At 56.0% G+C, this 20690-nt stretch overlaps 2 protein-coding genes across 7 annotated transcripts; one reads left to right on the top strand and one right to left on the bottom strand.

Moving 5' to 3' along the window:
- Nucleotides 1–981: 981 nt before the first annotated feature.
- MIEF2 (mitochondrial elongation factor 2) lies at nt 982–6202 on the bottom strand. 4 transcript variants are annotated; one of them, XM_016145192.2, is made up of 4 exons: nt 6160–6202; nt 3892–4048; nt 3541–3721; nt 982–3038 (listed from the first exon to the last, which is right to left on the bottom strand). In XM_016145192.2, the coding sequence occupies exons 2-4, from the start codon at nt 4036–4038 to the stop codon at nt 1984–1986; spliced, it is 1383 nt and encodes a 460-aa protein (XP_016000678.2). In that variant the 5' UTR covers nt 4039–4048; nt 6160–6202; the 3' UTR covers nt 982–1983. The 4 variants fall into 4 exon arrangements, with proteins under 4 accessions (XP_016000678.2, XP_036079544.1, XP_036079542.1 ...); XM_036223651.1 differs by lacking the exon at nt 6160–6202 and adding an exon at nt 6017–6153; XM_036223649.1 differs by lacking the exon at nt 6160–6202 and adding an exon at nt 5517–6010.
- Nucleotides 6203–7380: 1178 nt separating this feature from the next.
- FLII (FLII actin remodeling protein) lies at nt 7381–20546 on the top strand. 3 transcript variants are annotated; one of them, XM_036222552.1, is made up of 30 exons: nt 7381–7519; nt 9252–9362; nt 9675–9746; nt 10952–11032; nt 11312–11397; nt 11537–11698; nt 11950–12053; nt 12397–12572; nt 12675–12832; nt 13501–13585; nt 14006–14153; nt 14331–14464; nt 14640–14852; nt 15118–15297; nt 15937–16019; nt 16144–16218; nt 16444–16527; nt 16636–16807; nt 17375–17479; nt 17567–17758; nt 18035–18223; nt 18366–18505; nt 18587–18827; nt 18925–19079; nt 19164–19224; nt 19311–19439; nt 19519–19625; nt 19719–19824; nt 19940–20005; nt 20086–20546. In XM_036222552.1, exons 1-30 carry the CDS (start codon nt 7388–7390, stop codon nt 20218–20220), a joined length of 3882 nt encoding a protein of 1293 aa, XP_036078445.1. In that variant the 5' UTR covers nt 7381–7387; the 3' UTR covers nt 20221–20546. The 3 variants fall into 3 exon arrangements, with proteins under 3 accessions (XP_036078445.1, XP_036078444.1, XP_036078446.1); XM_036222551.1 differs by having other exon boundaries at nt 14328–14464; XM_036222553.1 differs by lacking the exon at nt 7381–7519 and adding an exon at nt 8127–8673 and having other exon boundaries at nt 14328–14464.
- The last annotated feature ends 144 nt before the right edge of the window (nt 20547–20690 follow it).

The raw sequence follows: 20690 nt of genomic DNA, 5'->3' as shown, positions 1-20690 counted from the left end.
CAACAGTCTCTGGTTCAGGGATGGTTCACTTTGTGCCAGGTCTGGGTTAACACTCCCACCAGCAGTTACTCCTTTCAACTGCCCTTGGAAGTATATTATGTAATTTGCTGCTTTTTAAATGAGAATACTGAGGTACAGCCTCTGTCTCCAGCCTGTTCCCTTGCTGACCCTCAGTGGCAGTTATAGCTGCTTAAGGCTCTCTTGGCACCAGCTCTGGGGCAAAGTTATCTGAATGGCCCTCAGCGAAGCCAGTCTCCTGCCCTCTGACCCTCACTATAGCCTCTGCATGCAGCCATTGAGCTATCTGAATGCTACAGAGGCAGCCCAGGGTCCTATACCCAGAGGAACACAAGCATCTCATCTGTCCTGTGTGACAATGGTCCCTTAGATGAGGCAGGACTCTGATCCTATCCCCCATCCTTGTAGTCACAGTTGGAAGGCGGGCAGTCACCTTAGGAAGTACAATGTGATGGGAAGAAGAGAAGCAGGATAGGAATGGCATAGCCATACTTTAAGTACACCTCACCTGAAGCTTTCCACAGGCCTCTCTTGTCATCTGTGGTGACAAAGGTAGTGAGCCCCAGGTTTGACTCCTGTGGAGATATTGAGAAACACTTGCTTCCTTATCTGTAAAAGCGGAGTAGGAAGGTTGCCCCCACTTGTGGGACCCCAAGGAGAAACAAAGGAGGTGAAGTCACATTTTTCTGACAATACTGGCTTGAAGGGCTTTGGGGCTGTTTCAGCCATCCCAGAAAGCACAAGGTGGCTCAAAAGTTCAGGCTTTGAAAAGAAACAAAACCTTAACTAGCTGGTTCCCATTATTAAAGCAAGACATCACACCAGGAATCTTGTAATAGTCTCCCTCCATATAACCTACTTTTCCAGTTAAATCATACCATCTCCAGGTTGATCTCAAGCCCCTCTGGCCAAGCTTCCCCAACTCCAAACAGCTGTTTATGAGAGCCTAGAATGAGTCACACAGACGTTTCAATTTTTTAATTTTTGTTCACATTCTTTGAAGCATAGCTCTGCTTCAGCAGGAAGGATACCAAATTTAGGAGGGACACCTGGGAGGAAAGGCAGATCCTCCCCTCTCCAGCCTTTCCACCTCTGCTAGGCTTCAGTGGAAATAAACATTGGCTGAGAACAGTTCATGTTGGCACTGAGGAAGTTGGCCTGCACACCAGGCCTCTCTAGGAGGGTCTCGCCTCTATACTCCAGCCAGGCCCATTAGCAGCTATCAGGACACTGGGACAGGCAGGCGGCATAGAACCTCAACTTCTCCTCCCCACTGAGTGGGGAAGGAGCTCTACCAGGGGCCTCTACTGCCCAAAGAGAAAAATTGCATGACTAGGGGGAAAAGGGCCTTCCCCAGAGGTATGAGGTGGGCAGCACATCAGGCTGAGCACCCACTCTAGGCTGAAGAGAGCTCGACAAGCAAACTAGACCACAGACAATGGGAAACATTAGCCTTTAGATCAACCAAAAAGCTGCATTCTGCAGGTACCAGGTGACTCCAGCCCCTGAGGGATGGGCAGATTATGTGGTATTTACCGATTAGCGCCAGAAGCTTTGGGAGCTGGCACCTGAGGAAAGGACTAACCCTCTCAACAGAAAAATGAAGCTGACTTTATCCCCTGCTTAGGATGGCGGAAGCCATATTTTGTCACTGAATTCACTGCTGGTGATGATAGACCCAAGCTCAAGGTCCTGGGGTCAGGCCGAGGGCTGAGGGTGTTTTGTGTGAGTGGCTGGTACTCTGGGACACCTGACAGGCAGTCTAGCCACACTCAAGTGACAGCAACCCAAGCTCGCTCAGGTCAAGGTTCCAGTAACTGTCACCTATACACATGCTAATCCTGCGGGCTTAGGTAATGCACCCTTTTATTCTGCCTGAAAGAAAAATGCTCTCCAAATCCCTGGAACGAGGAGTGTGTAGCTGACCAGCATCAGAACACATGCTGGCTGCCCTTTCCCACCCACCTACAGCAGCACCTCAGGGGCCTGCAGGCCAAGGTACAGTGCATAGCCAATGTCATTAATCTCCTCCTCACTCAGGCCATCAAGGAGGTTCACACCAGGGTTGAAATGGCAGGGTAAGCTGGCCCGCTCCAGGCTAATGATGAGCAGCTCCAAAGCCTGAAGGAAGCGCTCCCCTAAGGCCTCTTCAGCCCATTCTACCTCCTCTTCCCCAAGACGTAGAACCACCTGGGTCAGGTGGCCCCGGCCCAGCCGCCCCAGGGCTGGGTGGCCTTGGCAGACACTACAGAGCAGCAACAGCAGCCGCCGGCGGGTCCCAACATCATGGTTATCCAGAGCTTGTAGCCTGGCGGCCTCTGCTGGGTACAAATCCTGCAGCCAGAGGTTCCCAGCCAACCCCTCCAGGGGCCAGGCCAAAAGGAAGTGGTCTCCAACACTGGCACCAGTGACTGTGAGAAGCACAGCAACAGTGAGCTCCAGGTGTTCATGCTGTACCTCCAGCAGCAGCTCCTCTGAAGCTACACAGGGCCGGATCAGGCACCCAAGAAGGGTGCCAATAGCTGGCCAATTGACGGAGGCAGCTAGTGCTTTGCGGAGTAGTTCCAGTAGGACACGGGAAGAGAGGTAGCCACCCACCAGGAAGCGGTCCCAAGGGCTGCTTCCACGGGGGTGGAACTCAAGCTGAGTCCTGCGCACAGCCCAGCAGCGAGGGTCCCTAGCCACAGTGTCGATGCCTGGTACCAGGCTCCACAGGCCTGGCTCCAACACCAGGGGTGCCAGGAGACGCACATGGTCAGCAGCCCCCGCCTGCAGGCCATCATAGAGTGGCCCCCCAGGCACAAGTGCCCCAAAGGGCAGTTCAGGGAACTTGCTCCTCAAGTAGGCCTGAAGCTCCAGGGCAATGTCTCCGGTCAACTGTTTGGCCAGAGCCACATGGGACAATGAGATGGTCACATGCTCCCGCTCAAACACCAGCAGCTTCTCCTGGAACGTCAGGCACAATGGTGCTGGGGACCTAAGCTGAGACGATGGCTGAGGGTCGGCATCTGTGGGCCCCTCTGCAGAGTGAAAGGGCCAGGGAACATGTCAGAAGTCCCTGTGTTGAGCCAAGAGAACTCTACCCGATTACTAGCTGTGTGCCAGCCCTGGACCTCATTTTCCTCACCTGTAAAATGACCACTTGAGAAAGTACTTAGCTCAGGTCCTCACTTATAAAGAATTTGATGACAAATTCACATTGCCCTAAATGCCCAACATTCTGGGGTCAAAACAGCTTCATGCAGTTTCCCCAATCTGAGGCCTCCCAATCATATGGCTGCTGTCCTGCTCCAGTAGCACCCCTGAAGTCCACATGTCCTAGTAGCTGGGGCGTCAGCACCATACAGGAAGTTTGAGGGCAGAGAAACACCACCCTAAACATGCAGGGAGCCCGTGTGCTTGAAGAAGCAGGGACTTGCATAGGTCGCAAGGTCAGTCAGTGGCAGGGCTTGGGCTGCATTTCCTGAATGTGACCTCCAAAGGGGTACCCACCCAGGTTATAGGGGAAGGGGTGCCATTCACCTGGGGCAGAGGGCAAGGGGGCTGGGAGCAGCACAGGCTGGCCGAGGGCAGCAGGTGGGGACTGGGACTGCAGGCGTGGTGTGGCCTTGAGCAGGCTCAGTTCCTTCCAACTGTCCTCCAGGCATGTGGTATCCCCCTTAGTGTCATCTTCGTCCTGAGGGCTGGTGGCCCTATCAATGAGCTGCAGGCAGAGTGACAGATCAGAACATCCAAAGTCTGGGGAACCATGGCAAAGCCCTGGGGCAAAGCAAACCAGTTTCCTTACCCCACGACCCATGACCCCACTGTAGGCTCCAGCCCTGTCATCCTCCTCTGGGAGCCCCAGGTGTAACTGGTCCAGCGTGGCCTTACCCTCTTCACAGCCAGGGTGGCAATACCCAGCACGGCAGCCCCGCCCATGCCCAGTACCAGGCGGGCATTGGCCAGGAGGAAGTCCACAGCACTGCCCAGCATGTCGTCGTCATGCCGCTTCCCCCGTTTCTGAGAGAACTCTGCCATGTCTGTCTGCCTATAAGAGAGGGTGTAGGGAACAAAGTGTGGGGCAGCCAGGCTAGCAATGAGGCAGGCATGGGTAGGCACTCTGGCTGCTATCATGCTGCAGTTGTGAGTCAAGCCCATGTGGGGGATTCCTGAGTTTCAGAAGAAAGGGACCACTTGAAGGGTTTCTGGCGAGGAGACAGCGAACGGCCGGAGCGGGACTTTCTGACGCCCCTTTCCCTAAACCTGCAAATTACCTACCCATCCTCTGGACAGGATGGCTCAAAGAAAGGCCCTGCAGCAGGTCAAAGAAGAGGGCCAATCTCCCCAACCTTACCCTCCAGGGCTCCTGACATCACCAAAGACCCACGAGGGGGATTTCATCATCGCCCCAATTTTAGAAACAGGCTGCTGAGCAGTGGATACTTGGACCCACAATCGTAAAGCCTCTACACTCTCATCCACCCCCAGAGTCCTCTCAGTTCCCCAGCCTTATGATCAGCCTCTAGAGGCTGACTCGCCTTGGCTCCTAATCAGGGCTGGACACGGCAAGAACAAGGTCCAGCAAAAACCACAACTTGAGGTCCTAGAGAGCCTGCCCTAAAGGGCCTCTCAGACCTTTAGGGGACCTCAGTGTGGCCAGTTACCTCCAAATCTCAACAGGGTAGCCCCCAGAAGCATAGCTATCAAGTCGAAGGACAGTGAGATGGCCCAGGCTGCTGGGGGTGGGATGGGATGGAGGATGTCAACAGATATGTGCCAGTCAATGCCAAAGGCCCCACTGTGAGGACAGCTGGCAAGGTAACTCTAAACACAAAGACTCCAAACAGAGCATTGGCCCAATGCCTGTGGACAGGGGCCTCTTTGGGCCACTTGGGACAATGGTGTGTGTGTGTGTGTGTGTGTGTGGGAGCTGTCCTCAGCTGTGGGGAGCCCAAGTAACACAGAAGGTAAACTGAGGAGGACCTGAAGCTCCAGCTATGTGCACACCTGTAAAGTGGCACAGGCAGCAAGGAGAAAGGGTTAAAAGTGAGGAGCCCAGAACAGTGAGGATGGGTGGGACACAGCACTTGGGAAGTAGAGGAAGAGACCTCTCCCAGGGCCCCACCCACCAAGCCCCAGCCTCCGGTTTTTCCAGAGGGACTCCTGCCCTCAAGCTCTGAAAGCTGAGGGTGTGTGTGTCCAAGAGGGCAAGCTCAGGGGACCAGGCATAAGTGTCTCACTGAAAGCCCCTAAGCAGATGACCCTGAGCTCAAAGCCAGCTGGGGCACCAAGGACTTCAGCCCTCTCTGCCAGGCTGTGAGTGCCAGATGTCCATATTCCTGGAACAGCTGAAGCCTGAAGCACTTGGGAACTTCAGCCCCAATACCCGCCCCCCCCCCCATTTGCCCAAACTAAAAATAGGCTCTGGGGCCTGGATTGGTCAAAGGTTGATGGTGTGCCCACCACAGCCCAGCAGCCAGTTTGTTCTTGCATAGATTATCGGTACCGTTACCTACCTCCTCCGCCAGGACCAGCAATACAGAGTGCAAACTAAAGCGCTTTCAACAACCCCCACCTGTCTTAACCTGGGTTTCAGCCCAAATCCTAGCGGGGTCGCGCTGGCCCCAACTCGGAGCATTACAACTCCGGGAAGGGAGAATGGGTGCGCGTGGATAAAAATAACCTGACTCTGCGCATTTGGGCCCCAAGGAGCCCTGGGATGTCGCCTGTCCTTCCTCTCCTCCGACAAACCTAGGGCCGGGCTGAGCGGGCTGCACAGCACCTCCGAAGAGACTGTGAGGGCCCCGTTCACAGGAGAAGGAACCGAGGCCCTGAGAAACTCAGTGAAGTACCCAAGGCGGAATTCGAACTCCGGCCTGGGGGCCCAAAGCCATTCCCTCCTTCTCTGGCCCAGACTGCGAGCCCCAGCGGAGGCCACGCCCCAGACAGGCGTCGGGGGCACCCTCAACGCCGGGGCCTAGGTGACCCGGGCAGCCCTACCGCGCTTCGGACGTACTTGCGTCGCGGATTCAGTGCGCCGACTGGCAGACGCAGCCGGTCCTCTCGGACCCGCACCCCGAACCTGCGCGGGAATGGAATGTGAAAGACCCGAGAACCGAACGCTGAGGCCCGGAACGCACGCAGAGGACGAAGGCCCACCTCCAATCGAAGCGCTCAAGGCCCGCGCCCTTGTTCCAAAATACTTCGTGGTTTAGCCAATAGTGGCCAGGCCACGCCCCCTAACCTGGTTGCGCGCTCCCTCGGGGCGGGACTTTCCGACGCACCCCTAATTTAAAGGAGCAGGAGTGAGTTTCCATCTCTTAGTCCAGTCGTGTGGTGGCAGTTTGCGGAATGAGCCAGCACCTGGGGCCCATCGTAAAGTGCGTGCGCTTGTTACGTATGTGAGCCTCTAGCGTGCAGAAAGCTGTCTGGGCCCACGTTCTTTCCAGGGGCTGGGCAAACAGGCGGTACCTGGCCCAGAGGCTTGCAGGTCTGACGCTTTTGATTGCCTCTGTGAGAGTGTCTTGGTGTCCCCGTTAATATCTGTTGGCCCATTGGGCACACAGCGTGAGTCAGGGGCCTATGCTTGCCTCCTGCTCCGTGTGACCTTGGGTGGGCCACTTCTTTACCAGGGCCTCAGTTTTCTCTCCTGTGAAATGGGAACACCAGACATCCTCCACCCCTGTGAATGATTGGTTGTGCATATAACTTGTTGTTCATTCAGCATTCATTTATTGGGGGCTTACTATGTGCCAGCCAGGGAGGGCGAGAAGCATATACATGGACAGGGGGTAGTGACTCTAATTGAAAATAATAACGCCATTTATTGAGCACCTGCTGTATGCCATGAGCTACACCTGCGTTTGTTCATGTGTTTCTGGTGACAACCTTAGGAAGCATTCCACAGATGAGGAAACAGGCCAGGAGCAGGCCTGGGATTGTCCAGAGCTTTAGGACCCAAGGGCGTAGGCTCCTACTACCAATGGTAGCCACGCAGGGCCTGGCTGGCAGAGAGAAACTCCCTGAGCCGCTGCGCTCCGGGTCCTGGGTCCAGGATCTCTTCAGGGCCACAGCCAACTTCAGCTACTGCATCGCAGGAGACAGGTGTTGCAGAGCGTGTGACAAACCCCCTGCTCTGGGGGTCAAGGACTTAGCTTGTAGGTTATGAAGTCTCCTGCGCGAGCACACGGGACACCCGGACTCCTCGAGTCCCCTCAAGTCCTTGAACAGACGAGGAAACTGAGGTCCGGAGAGGCCTAAAGCCCCTAAGAGAGAGTGCCAGTGCTTCCCGCAATGTGCCTGGGGGCGCCCGGGCTGGAGCGCGCGGCCGGGACTCCGCCTTCGCGCCTGGCCCGGGCGGGGGCGGGTTAAAGGGGCGGGGTCGGCAATGGCCCAGCCCGCGGCTCTCCCGGCCGCCCCCCCGCGCTTGGCCCGGCCAGGCAGCGCGAACGGCGCCATGGAGGCCACCGGGGTGCTGCCGTTTGTGCGCGGCGTGGATCTCAGTGGCAACGACTTCAAGGTGAGCCGACCTGGCGGTGGGGCCGGGCTCTCCTCCAGGCTGTTTCTTCCGCTCCGGCCCGCGCCGGTCTCCGCTTCCTGGCCCGCCCGCCTCCGGGCCCAGTGCCACTCGGGACTGCAAACGGGGCTGGGTGGGGCTCTCCCGGGGCTCGAGTCCCCCGCCTCGAACGAATCCTCGAGGCCTCCGCCCAGTGCCCTCATGGGAAGACTGGGCCGGCGCGGACGTGTGGGCTCAAAGTCACGCCAGGGCGTGGGCCGGGAACCCCCACCCCATGTCCCTGTCTTGGGGTCTTGGCCCCGCCCCGACCGGAGAGTAGAGCGGGAGTCATGGAGTACTGCTGCTGTCCCCGCAGCCCCCCTTCCCCGACCCGCTGAGGTCACACGCCCAAGCCAGGCCCTGACTCACTACCGCGCTGCCGGCTGTCTTGGGGCGGGTCTGTGGCTCATCGCTGCCACTGCCCTGCCTGCGCCATCCTGTGTGGTCTTGGGCAAGTCACTTCCCCTCTCAGAACCTCTGTCTTCTCATCCAGTGCAGGAGGTTAAAAATAGTCCCCTTGGAAGCATGGATTAGTGGGTATGGAGAGCGTGTGAGGAGTGCAAAGCCCTGGGTGGTGGTCGTCTGAGCACCTGCTGGACTTATAGACCAGGGCCACATGGAGCCTGAGCTCAGCTTTCCAGCCAGTTGGTGAGTGAGGTGGTTCTAGAGTCAAGGATGAGGTGAGCAGTGAAGTGACCAGAGGAGGCAAGGCAGGAGTGAAGGTGAGAGTTGGCCTAGTACTAGGAGGGTCAGCCCAAGCTTCAGGGTGGGTGAGTGGGCAGATTCAGACTAGAGTCAGTTTAGTGTCAGCCTGACTCTACAGGGTCTGGGAGCCCAGGCTTTGGCTATGGTCAGGGGTCAGACCAGGGCTGTGGAGGCAGACAAGTTCTGCTTGCATTTACCCACAGGTGCACACACTTTTGACCCCATGCACAAGTGACTACATCATTTTCTCAGCCTCCTTCCCCACCATCCTCACATGGTATCTCCAAATGCTCTCCCAGACTGGGAGTCTGAGTTACTGGTGGGAAGTGTGGCTTCAGGGGAAAGGGAGAGGACATCAGCCGAGGGCACCGAAGGCACGTGCTACCCCAGGCTCCCTGCCACAAGGGCTGGAGGTACTGAGGTGGGCATTCAAATGTGGGAAATGAATGGATAAACGAATGAATGAGACAGTACCTGTGAAGGGTGGGGAGCTAGGGCCTTGCACTGGGAGTTTGGACCTTGCCACAAATGGCTTGTATATTGATGGAAGGGTGAGGGCACAGATGGGACAGAGGCTCAGGGGGTACCCCCATCCCAGGTGACCTAAACATGTCCTAGAAATCTGGGTGAAGGCATTTGACCCAAGCTAACCACACAGCTGGATGCTGGCGTATCACCTGATGCAACAAGCCAGTTTCATCCTGACCCTCCTGGGGCTCAGAAACCAGCAAGACAGATTTAAGCCAGCAGCCCTCCTGATAACTAGTTGGTCTTCACAACACTTTTGTCATGAGAGAGCTTTTATTAGCCCTATTTTATGGATGAGGAACTTGCACAGAGTGGCAAAGTGACTTGTCCAGGGTCACACAGCTGGTGAGAGAGTTGGCTCTGTTGCTCCCCCAAAGGCTTCCATGGGCAGCTGGGGCCATAGAGGGTGGTATAGCAGGGACATTCCTCTCCCAGACCAGCCTCACCATGACATACTCCACAGGGAGGCTACTTCCCTGAGAATGTTAAAGCCATGACCAGTCTGCGATGGCTGAAGCTGAACCGCACTGGCCTCTGCTACCTGCCGGAGGAGTTGGGCTCCCTACAGAAGCTGGTAAGGGGCTTCAGCAGACAGGGTGGGTCTCTGTGGATGGGGCTAGGTCGGGTGGGGCAGAGCCTGTGCAGAAAGCAGAAGACATAGAAGATGTTGATAGCCGTGAGCAGAGCCGGCAGAGACAGAGAGAGCACGCTATCCTGTAAGGTATACGAGAAGGCCGGGTCTGTGAGAGAGGGAGGCTGCAGAGGTGGGCTGGGCCTCTGTTGCTGAGGGCCACCTTGGATGGTGCAGGATTGTGGTGGCAGATGGGGACTCTATATAGACACCCTGCCTACTCCACTGAGCCTCTACTCTCTTCTCTCGGTCCAGGAGCACTTGTCTGTGAGCCACAACAACCTGACCACACTTCATGGAGAGCTGTCGAGCTTGCCATCACTTCGGGTGAGTGCTGCTGGAGGCCACCAAACTTGGAGTTGAGGACTGGAGTCCAGCAAAAGATATGAGGGCAGGGCCAGATCCCAAGCTAGGCTAGCACCTGTGTCCATCCCTGTGTCGGACTCAAAGGCTTGTTCCTAAGGGGAGCTTGAGGATATAATAATGCCCTGTGTTAAGTAACCTATGGGGAAAACAAAGTAAAAAAATCCAGAGTCTCACCCTTTTTTAAAACAACTACAATAACAACTGTTAGTGGCTAAAACCCAACTATTCTGTGTGGGTTTTTTCTTATAATTCTGACTTCTACCAAGTTCACAGCTGAGGACACTTGGCCACAGAGGCAAGTCACTTGCCAGAGGTCACACAGCCAGGCAGTGGTAGAGCTGGGTTAGGGTGGGGTTTAGCCAGGGGCAGAGGTGGTCAGGGTGACTTGCTCACCTTTCTGCTCTTTATGGAGCTTCTGACACTCCAGACTATCAGGCTCCTGGCCAGACCCTCCGGGCCTTGGCAAAGGTCATTTCCATCCACGGCTGGAGCCCTGAGATGTTAAGGGCACAGCCTCTGGACTCAGGCTATCTGAATTCAAATCAGCTCTGCCACTTCCTGGATGTATAACCTCAGTCTAGTCCACTTTCTGGGCGGGAGGGAGGGAGGTGGGGTTCAGTGGGAAACCGCTGTAAAGCAGCATGGCACCACACAGACATAAGGGCCAAAGGAGAGGCAGCAGCAGCCCTGTGCCCTGCTGTTACTTGCCATCAAGGCACTATTCCCTGGCCTGTTCTCTCTCCCCCTTAAACTTTCTACAGGTCTGTAGTATGAGGAGATTTCAGCCCTAAGGAGAGAGAAAACAGACTTGCTTAGCCCGTATCTGATTTCTCTTTGGGCCAACTTTCTCCCTCTGATCTAGAAGCCCATGACTCAGAGCTACACCCCCATCTTGCCCTCTGGAATTGAGATGAGGGAAAAGTTTCCCTGAGGACCCTGTGCTGGACTCTCGGGCACATTTGAGCTGGGCTTTGAGGTGTGAATAGGAGCTCACAGGGAGGCTAGGAAGAGCTTGCCAAGTGGAGGGACTATGAGTAAAGACCAAGGTGGAAGAGCATTCAGGCCTGGTCTCCAGTGAACTTCCTGAGGAGGTGTTTGTCCCTCATTTCTCTGCTTCTCCTGGAGGAAGAAGTCAAGAGTCATAGACTCCCATGGTTTATCCCCAGGCCATCGTGGCTCGAGCCAACAGCCTGAAGAATTCTGGAGTCCCTGATGACATCTTCAAGTTGGATGATCTCTCAGTCCTGGTCAGTGACTACCCACCCACTCTGATGGTCCCTGGGGCCATCGTTATCCTATTTTACATACAGAGAAACAGAGGCTTAGAGTAAACAGTGCCTTGCCCAAGGTTATTCAGATCCTTAGCCTAGGCACCCTTCCTCCCAGGGTCCTGCTGTCTTCCTTTGGCCCTGAACCCCCCTCATCTACTCCCCTCAGTGCCCTGGCTGATCCCCCAGCCTGGCAGAGGACTGGCAAGGTGGGATCAATGCTGACACCCCTGACCTCGCCTCACCCCTCCTACTCAGGACTTGAGCTACAACCAGCTGACAGAGTGCCCGCGGGAGCTGGAGAATGCCAAGAACATGCTGGTGTTGAACCTCAGCCACAACAGGTGCATGTCAGGCTGGGTAGGGGAATCGGGCAGGGCCACAACACAGTGGGAGGCAGGCAGGTCCTGGAAGTGGGCATGTGGCACTGACTGGGCAGCCTCTGCCTGCCTCACTCCCTCTCTCCCTCCCTCCTGCCCACAGCATTGACACCATTCCCAACCAACTCTTCATCAACCTCACCGACCTGCTGTACCTGGACCTCAGCGAGAACTGCCTGGAAAGCTTGCCCCCACAGATGCGCCGCCTGGTGCACCTACAGACACTTGTGCTCAACGGGAACCCACTGTTACATGCACAGCTCCGGTTGGCACCGCTCAGGCCACACCCTTCCAGAACTCACCCCTGGAGAATCTGGCCTGGTTCCTCAGCTCCCCAGTGACCCTGGCCCTTCCCGCTTTGGGTTCGGTGTGGGCTGTGCCCCGCAACCAGGCCCCATCTCAATCCCCTGTCTCGTCTACTCCACCGCACAGCCTCTTTGGCCTTGTCCCCTCAGACCCTCTTGGACCCATGCTTTTGGCCCTGCATCTGGCCTGACCACCCATGTCTCCTTGCAGGCAGCTCCCAGCTCTCACGGCCTTGCAGACCCTGCACCTGAGGAACACCCAGCGCACCCAGGGCAACCTCCCCACCAGCCTGGAGGGCCTGAGCAACCTTGCAGGTTGGCAATCCTTTGGGTGACCCCTTGGGCTCTGGTCCCCTCAGGTCCCTGTGGAGGAAGGGATTGAACCTCACTTCTCTGACCACCTCCCAGAAGGGAAGGACATGGTTATGATTATCCCCGTCATTATCATGACTAGTAGTAACACCAAGTTATAAGCACCGACTTCATGTTTAGACCCACTGGTGCAAGGAAGTTTCTCCAAATGGAGCAATGGAGGCTCTAAGAGGTTAAGTCAGTTGCTAAAATTCACAGAGCCTGGAGATGGTAGAGCTGGGGTTCAAACTAGGATGGGCTGCTGGCTGTGTGGGCCCTGGCTGATGTGCCCCACCCTGTACCCTAGATGTGGACCTGTCCTGCAACGACCTGACACGGGTTCCTGAGTGCCTATACACCCTCCCCAGCCTGCGCCGCCTGAACCTCAGCAGTAACCAGATCACAGAGCTGTCCCTGTGCATCGACCAGTGGGTGCATGTGGAGACCTTGAACCTGTCCCGCAATCAGCTCACCTCGTTGCCTGTGCGTCCCAGCCTGGGGAGGAGTATGGGAAGGATGCTGTGCCACCCTGGCTGCTACCCCTAACTCCTGCCCCTGTCTGCTTCCCCTCCCCCACCCCCGCAGTCGGCCATTTGCAAGCTGACCAAGCTGAAGAAGCTATACCTGAACTCTAACAAACTGGACTTTGATGGGCTGCCCTCAGGCATTGGCAAGCTGGCCAGCTTGGAGGAGTTCATGGCTGCCAACAATAACCTGGAGCTGATTCCTGAAAGCCTCTGCAGGTGTTGGGACAAGGCTGGGCAAGTGGGGCAGAGGGATCACAGCATTGAAAACCCAAGAATCATAACAGGAACCCACCTTGTGGTCTTTGTGCATCATATAAAAGAGATGGGTTAATTTGGCTTCATGGATAAAAACCCCCCCACAGTCCTGTGCCAGCAAGCCCAATCTGGGTTCCCCAGAGCACTCCTTGGGAGGACACCGATAGGGACAAGGCCAGAGGTGTTGCTGTGTGAGTTGCAGACACAATGCTGCTTCCATGCCCTTCTGGAGGCCACAGTGTCCACTAGTGTGGTCTCCTGGCTCTCAGAAATTCTTCAGGCAGAGAATAGAGAACCCCTGCCCCCAGCAACTTCCAGAGTAATTTGAGGACAGAACATGTTTTTTGGTGCCCTCTTGTTTGTATCCAGGGGCCCTTAATCTGCAGAAGTCCACTTGGGAAAGTTGTGCTCCATCAAAGTCAAAAAAGAACTTCCTGGTCACTTAGCTGTGAGGATACTCCAGTTCCATGTGCTCCAGCGTTCCCTCCCTTTCCACATGTTATAGCCCACTGGTTTCTTAACTAAGCGGGCAGCTCAGTTCCCTGGCCCTACTTGTTTCCCTTCTCCTAAGAATGGAAGCTTCCCTGCCCGCCTTTCACCTCTCTGAGGCCCTGGCTCTGTCTTCACAGGTGCACAAAGTTGAGGAAACTCGTCCTGAACAAAAACCGCCTGGTGACCCTCCCAGAGGCCATCCACTTCCTGACGGAGATAGAGGTCAGGGCAAGCCCAGGCCAGTGGGTGGGGTTTAAGGTGGGAGTTGGTGACGAGGGCAGAAGTACAGACAGAGCTTCAGGAAAGACCAAGTTCAAAAGTATTACTAGAGTGAGCGGAACCCAGCAGAGGCCTCCTGGAGGGGTGGCCAGTGCCAGGGTGCTTTTGGGAAGAAGGTAAGCCACGTCCCTGTATCCATATGCTGGACAGAGTCATTTAAGTCCCACAGCCAACCCACAGGGTCACATTTCACAGAAGGAAAACTAAAGCTCACAATGGGCAGGCACAGAGTTGGGATGAGAATCCAGGCCCCTGACCCCAGCCCTGGACCTCTCAGGCCTGCAAAGAGCAAGAAACTGGGTTTGGTGTGGCTAGGAGATAAGACTCAGGCTTTGCGCCGCCTCTGCTCAACCCATGAAACAGGTCCTGGACGTGCGGGAGAACCCCAGCCTGGTCATGCCTCCCAAGCCTGCTGACCGTGCTGCCGAGTGGTACAACATCGACTTCTCACTGCAGAACCAGCTACAGCTAGCAGGTGCCTCTCCTGCCACAGTGGCTGCTGCAGCAGCTGGTAAGCAGGTGACAATCTGGCCTAAGAGTCGGGGGTTCTTTTCTGGTGCTTTATTTAATCCATCCATAGTTGGGTGAGACACTGCTCTCTAGACCCTGGTGGATGGGGTTGGCTCCTGGTGTGCTGAATGCCCCAGGGGGCAGCCAGAGCTCTGCTGTTTCCCCCTCCCCTAAGCAGGGGGTGGGCCCAAGGACCCCCTGGCTCGGAAGATGCGGCTACGGAGGCGCAAAGACTCAGCCCAGGATGACCAAGCCAAGCAGGTGCTGAAGGGCATGTCAGACGTGGCCCAGGAGAAGAATAAAAAACAGGAGGTAAGTCAGGCCAGTGGTTGGGGCAGAACAGGTAGCCCTAGGCTCTGCTCAAGACAGACTGTGAGACAGGTCAAGAGAGGGAGGTGGCCCTGGGCAAAGGCCCTGAGGTGGGTGGTAAGTAGAGAGACCAACCTGAGTCACAGAGTCAATCCATGCATTGTTGCTGTGACCCCAGGAGAGTACTGACACCCGAGCCCCGAGGGGCAAGGTTCGGCGCTGGGACCAGGGCCTGGAGAAGCCTCGCCTCGACTACTCAGAGTTCTTCACGGAGGATGTGGGCCAACTGCCTGGCCTGACCATCTGGCAGATCGAGAACTTTGTGCCTGTGCTGGTGGAGGAAGCCTTACATGGCAAGTTCTATGAGGCTGACTGCTACATCGTGCTCAAGGTGAGAGGCACACTGTTTGGAGCTACATGACCCCCTAGTGACCTCATCTTAGATAACTCAGAATCCCCAGTCTCACAGTTTTGTTCATTGAGGCAAGGTAGGAGGGTAAGGTTTTGCCAAAGAGGCCAGGTGGACATGGCCCAGGCAGAAGTGTGGCAGTGCACCTCTCCTGGGGCTAGGGAGCCTCTGCCCATCAGAGCAGCCTCTCTGGCATGAGCTGGGAAGCCAGGACTGTCTGGTGAGGGCTGACATGGTTGTCTTCCAGACCTTTCTGGATGACAGTGGCTCTCTGAACTGGGAGATCTACTACTGGATCGGTGGGGAGGCCACACTCGACAAGAAGGCTTGCTCTGCTATCCACGCGGTGAACCTGCGCAACTACCTGGGTGCGGAGTGCCGCACTGTGCGGGAGGAGATGGGAGATGAGAGCGAGGAGTTCTTGCAGGTACCAGTGGGCTGGAAGGGCCTTGAGGAGGGGTAGGATTGCAGGGGTGGGATTGGAGGAGCCGGGCAAGGGTGGTGCATTTGGTTAATGGGAGGGGGCAGGAAACTAAGACCAAAGATCTTTGGGTTGGGACTTAAAGCAGAGAGGGTAGGGACAAATAGGGTGAGGTTAGAGGCAGCAGATGAGGCCAAAGGTCAGTGGAGACCTGAAGAGAGATGGGAAGCTGGGGCCAATAGCAGTTAGGGGCAGGGCCACAAGCTGAGCACCAAGGAGGCAGGGCCAAGATTGAGACTGAGTCCATTGAGCAGGGTTAGTGAGCTGAACTGGTCCACCTGCCAGCTGGTTACGTGTAGACAAGGCCACACACATGGGATTTTACTGATTCACCCAAGTTTGCCCTCCGTAAACCTGCTTGCCTCTGTACCCTGATTTGCATATATCTGAACATGCTATGTAGATCCAAACAGGCACAAGAGTGAACACGTTCCTATTTTTGTACATCTTAACACTCTAATATGTATCTATTTATAGATAGATCTTATTCTTCCTTTTTAACTTTATCGTGGGTTTGTAGCACCTGAGGCACCTGTACACAAGGGGGACAGGGGCAGCTCAGTGATGGACTGCACTCTCACACAGGTGTTTGACAACGACATCGCCTACATCGAGGGTGGAACAGCCAGTGGCTTCTACACGGTAGAGGACACACACTATGTCACCAGGTGAGAGTGTGTGTGGGTGAGTGACACTGACCTGGAATCAGCTGGGAAGGACTGAGGGAAGGGTGTTAAGAGGTAAATTGGTCCCTTAGCACCCCCTCCAAGCCACTTTTACTCCGGCCCCCAGGATGTACCGTGTGTATGGGAAAAAGAACATCAAATTGGAGCCTGTGCCACTCAAGGGGGCCTCTCTGGACCCAAGGTGAGTTCTCATGTGAGGTTGGGGTCCTTGACCCTGAACCTCCTCCCCACCAGTGAGGGGCAGATGTGGGCTCTAGAAGAAGTGGCCTTCCAGCAGCCCTTTTAACCCCTGTCCCACAGAGCTTAGCAGGACCAGCAAGGGGGTAACACCCCAGAGGCATGGTCAGGGTCTGGGGGCAGTCATTGTCTTATACCCCTCACAACCCCTCCTGCCCTTTCTGTCCAGGTTTGTTTTCCTGCTGGACCAAGGGCTGGACATCTACGTGTGGCGGGGGGCCCAGGCCACACTGAGTAGCACTACCAAGGCCAGGTACAAGGACTACACCCTGCTCAAACATGGTGGGGGGTTTTGTGCAAAGAAAAACTGTCACCTAAGAAGGGGTATGGGCCTTACTGAGGGCTTTGCACCTTCACTTAGGCTCTTTGCAGAAAAAATTAACAAAAACGAGCGGAAAGGGAAGGCAGAGATCACACTGCTGATGCAGGGCCAAGAGCCCCCAGAGTTCTGGGAGGCACTGGGTGGTGAGCCCTCTGAGATCAAGAAGCATGTGCCTGATGATTTCTGGCCACCCCAGCCTAAGCTGTATAAGGTGAGTTTGGGTGCAGGGCTGGCCTGACTTTACCAGTGGTCAAGTTGGGAGAGTGGGCCATGCACCACTGTGGTGACTGTGGTCTCCATCTGGACTTTGGTGTGGAGAGGGTGCCACCTTCTGGACAGGGAATAGCCTGAGCAAAGGTCTGGAGGTTTGCTCTGAGTCAAGCCATGAGAATAGTGTTAGGGTGTGTGGTTCCTGAAAGGTGGGGCTGGAGATGGAGGCCAGAGTACCAGGGTGCCAGGCCTGAGAAGCTGGCCTTAATTCTGTAGGTGACAATAAATCATAGAGAATTGTGACCAGGAAAAAATGGACAGGTTAGAGAATTAGAAATGACAGGACTGGGGGAGGAAAGGCAGGAAAGCACCATTTAAAAGCCGCCCACTAATAGGATATCTTTAAAATGACCTTGGGGAGGAGGAGGAAGCTAAGACCCAGAGAGGAAGAGGCAGTGGACCTGACTGTACACAGCAAGGCTGGGCGAGGTTCCAAACTAGGGGCTGTTGTGGGTGGGGCTCTTGTCTCCAGATCTTACCTCTGTTACATTCACCTTTCTCCTGCCAGGTGGGCCTGGGTCTAGGCTACCTGGAGCTGCCACAGATCAACTACAAGCTGTCTGTGGAACATAAGACGCGGCCCAAGGTGGAACTGATGCCGAGGATGCGGCTGGTGAGACACACGGGAAGTGAGCGGGGGAGGCTGGGCTCCCTCATCGATGGCCTGGCACCGGTTGACCTCTGTCCTTTGGCTCCACAGCTGCAGAGCCTACTGGACACGCGATGCGTGTACATCCTGGACTGTTGGTCTGATGTGTTCATCTGGCTTGGGCGCAAGTCGCCGCGCCTGGTGCGTGCTGCAGCCCTCAAGTTGGGCCAGGAGCTGTGCGGGATGCTGCACCGGCCACGCCACGCCACGGTCAGCCGCAGCCTTGAGGGCACTGAGGCACAGGTGTGCAGTGTAGCCCAGCTGTGCAGGCCACGCCCCTGATCTTGCAGACCGGTTCAGGCCCTGACTCTGTGGATCCGCTACCACCCCACAGAGCTGGCTGGGCCCAAGCCCACCACTTTCACACTGATACCTAGGCCCTGACCTTTCTGTAACTTGCTGTTCCTGCTCTGGTTCCTAGATCCCGCCCTCACATCCCTGTGCCCGCATTCTGACCTCCTACCCCAACCTTAACCAGGCAGACCCCCACTCCAGCTCCTGTTTTCTCCCCCTTGGCAGGTGTTCAAAGCCAAGTTCAAAAATTGGGATGATGTGTTGACGGTGGACTACACACGCAATGCAGAAGCCGTGCTGCAGGGCTCCGGACTTACCGGGAAGGTGAAGCGTGATACCGAGAAGAAAGATCAGATGAAGGCTGACCTCACTGCGCTGTTCCTGCCCCGGCAGCCGCCCATGGCACTAGCTGAGGTGGGGGCTAGGCCTGGGACAGGGCAGGGCTGGGAGGACTTGGCCTGAGCTGACAGCCTCGAGGCCTGTTCTGGGAGGAGCTCTGTGTCCCTTGTCACTGAGGAGGGGCCAGCCCCAGCCCACCAGAAACCTTCACATGCAGGCTGAGCAGCTGATGGAGGAGTGGAATGAGGACCTGGATGGCATGGAAGGCTTCGTGCTTGAGGGTAAGAAGTTCACACGGCTGCCTGAGGAAGAGTTTGGCCACTTTTACACACAGGACTGCTACGTCTTCCTCTGCAGGTACTGTCTCAGCACACCTCCTTTGGCAGGCCCCTACCCTGGTACTTGGGGGCCCCTGCTCACTGCCCTCTGACCCTGCAGATACTGGGTCCCTGTGGAATATGAGGAAGAAGAGAAGAAAGAGAAAGAGGAGGAAAAGGCTGGGGCTGAGGGCAAAGAAGGTGAAGAGGCAGCTGCTGAAGCAGAGGAGAAACAGCCTGAGGAGGACTTCCAGTGCATCGTGTACTTCTGGCAGGGCCGTGAAGCCTCCAACATGGGCTGGCTCACCTTCACCTTCAGCCTGCAAAAGAAGTTCGAGAGCCTCTTTCCGGGCAAGCTAGAGGTGCGCCTGCCATGCTCTCCTCCCTTGCATCCTGCTCAGAACCGTACCTCCAAAGCCTTTGGATGGGGTGCTACTCAAAACACTTCTACACGCACAGGTGGTGCGAATGACGCAGCAGCAAGAGAACCCGAAGTTCCTGTCCCATTTCAAGAGAAAATTCATCATCCACCGGGGCAAGAGGAAGGTGGCCCAGGGCACCCTGCAGCCAAGCCTCTACCAGATTCGAACCAATGGCAGCGCCCTCTGCACTCGGTGCCTGGCTGGGAGAGCAGCACAGGTGGGCAGGTGAGGTCACTGAGGTACCCTGATTCCTTGCTGACACTCCCTTTCCCCCAGGTGCATCCAGATCAACACCGACTCCAGCCTCCTCAACTCTGAGTTCTGCTTCATCCTCAAGGTAGCGTCATGGATGTGACCAGGACTATGGGTCTGGGTGAGGGGCTGTAGGCTTGACCTGACTTGAACCCGCTGCATACTCCCCAGGTTCCCTTTGAGAGTGAGGACAACCAGGGCATTGTGTATGCATGGGTGGGCCGGGCATCAGACCCTGACGAGGCCAAGCTGGCAGAGGATATACTGAACACCATGTTTGACACCTCCTACAGCAAGCAGGTGACCACGGTGGGCTGTGGGCAGGTAACTGAGCAAGGGCAGACAGGGGCCCTGGGCTGGACCAACCTTTTCCCCACAGGTCATCAATGAAGGTGAGGAGCCTGAGAACTTTTTCTGGGTGGGCATCGGGGCACAGAAGCCTTACGACGATGATGCCGAATACATGAAGCACACCCGGCTCTTCCGGTGAGGCCGGGCGCAGACCCCTGCCCCAGCTTCTGCCCAAGTCCCGGCACTACTGCTTATGACTTTAGCCTCTCCCTGACCCCTAACCCCCAGGTGCTCCAACGAGAAGGGCTACTTTGCAGTGACAGAAAAATGCTCTGACTTTTGCCAAGATGACCTGGCAGATGACGATATCATGTTGTTAGACAACGGCCAAGAGGTGAGACCCCTACCTGTTCAAGGAGCCCACTCATTTGCAAACAGGAATTCTGAGGCCAGAAGACAGGGGAGTTCTTGAGTCCCTCATGAGACCACCTCCCCTGCCATCCCCACAGGTCTACATGTGGGTAGGGACCCAGACAAGCCAGGTGGAGATCAAGCTGAGTCTGAAGGCCTGCCAGGTGAGTGGGGTAGAGGGAAGGGCCAAGGCTGACCCTAGTAATCTGAAAGGCCTGAGGCTCACACACGTCCTGCTCACCAGGTGTACATCCAGCACATGCGAGCCAAAGAGCACGAGCATCCTCGCCGCCTGCGCCTTGTCCGTAAGGGCAACGAGCAGCATGCCTTCACTCGATGTTTCCATGCCTGGAGCACCTTCCGCAAGGCCCTGACTTAGGGCGACCACCATCAGCCTGCACTGTCCCAGTCGAAAACCCAAGCTCTGGGTGAGGAAGAGGAAGGGCCTCTATCCGTCCACCACCTGCCAGCAGAGGCTGTATGCAGGTGGCAGCCCCTGCTCCAATCACCCTCCAGTGCCACAGTCCCCAGCAGCACAGCGCAAGCAGTACCGATGGGGGTAACCCTGACTGGTGCCCACAGAGGTATGGGAAATTAGACTCTTGGTGTGAGCTCACATGTAACACCCCTCTTCCCCTGCCAGGGATAAAGCAGATGTGGTTGTCCTTTTGAGATATTAAATGCTTTTATTTTCAATATTGAAAATCAGTACTTTTAATATTAAAACAACACTAAATTTAACAAAATGACAGAAAAATCCCAAAGATACAATCAATCTACAGGAAAACCCATAGTGACCGCCCCCCCAATCTACCCCCCGACACACACACCTGGCTAGTCCCCAGTCCT

This window comes from Rousettus aegyptiacus, unplaced genomic scaffold (genome assembly GCF_014176215.1).
Source record: "Rousettus aegyptiacus isolate mRouAeg1 unplaced genomic scaffold, mRouAeg1.p scaffold_m13_p_6, whole genome shotgun sequence".
NCBI classification, from domain to species: domain Eukaryota; kingdom Metazoa; phylum Chordata; class Mammalia; order Chiroptera; family Pteropodidae; genus Rousettus; species Rousettus aegyptiacus.
Note: the sequence above shows the minus strand (reverse complement) of the source record. Positions and strands in the feature narration are given on the sequence as shown.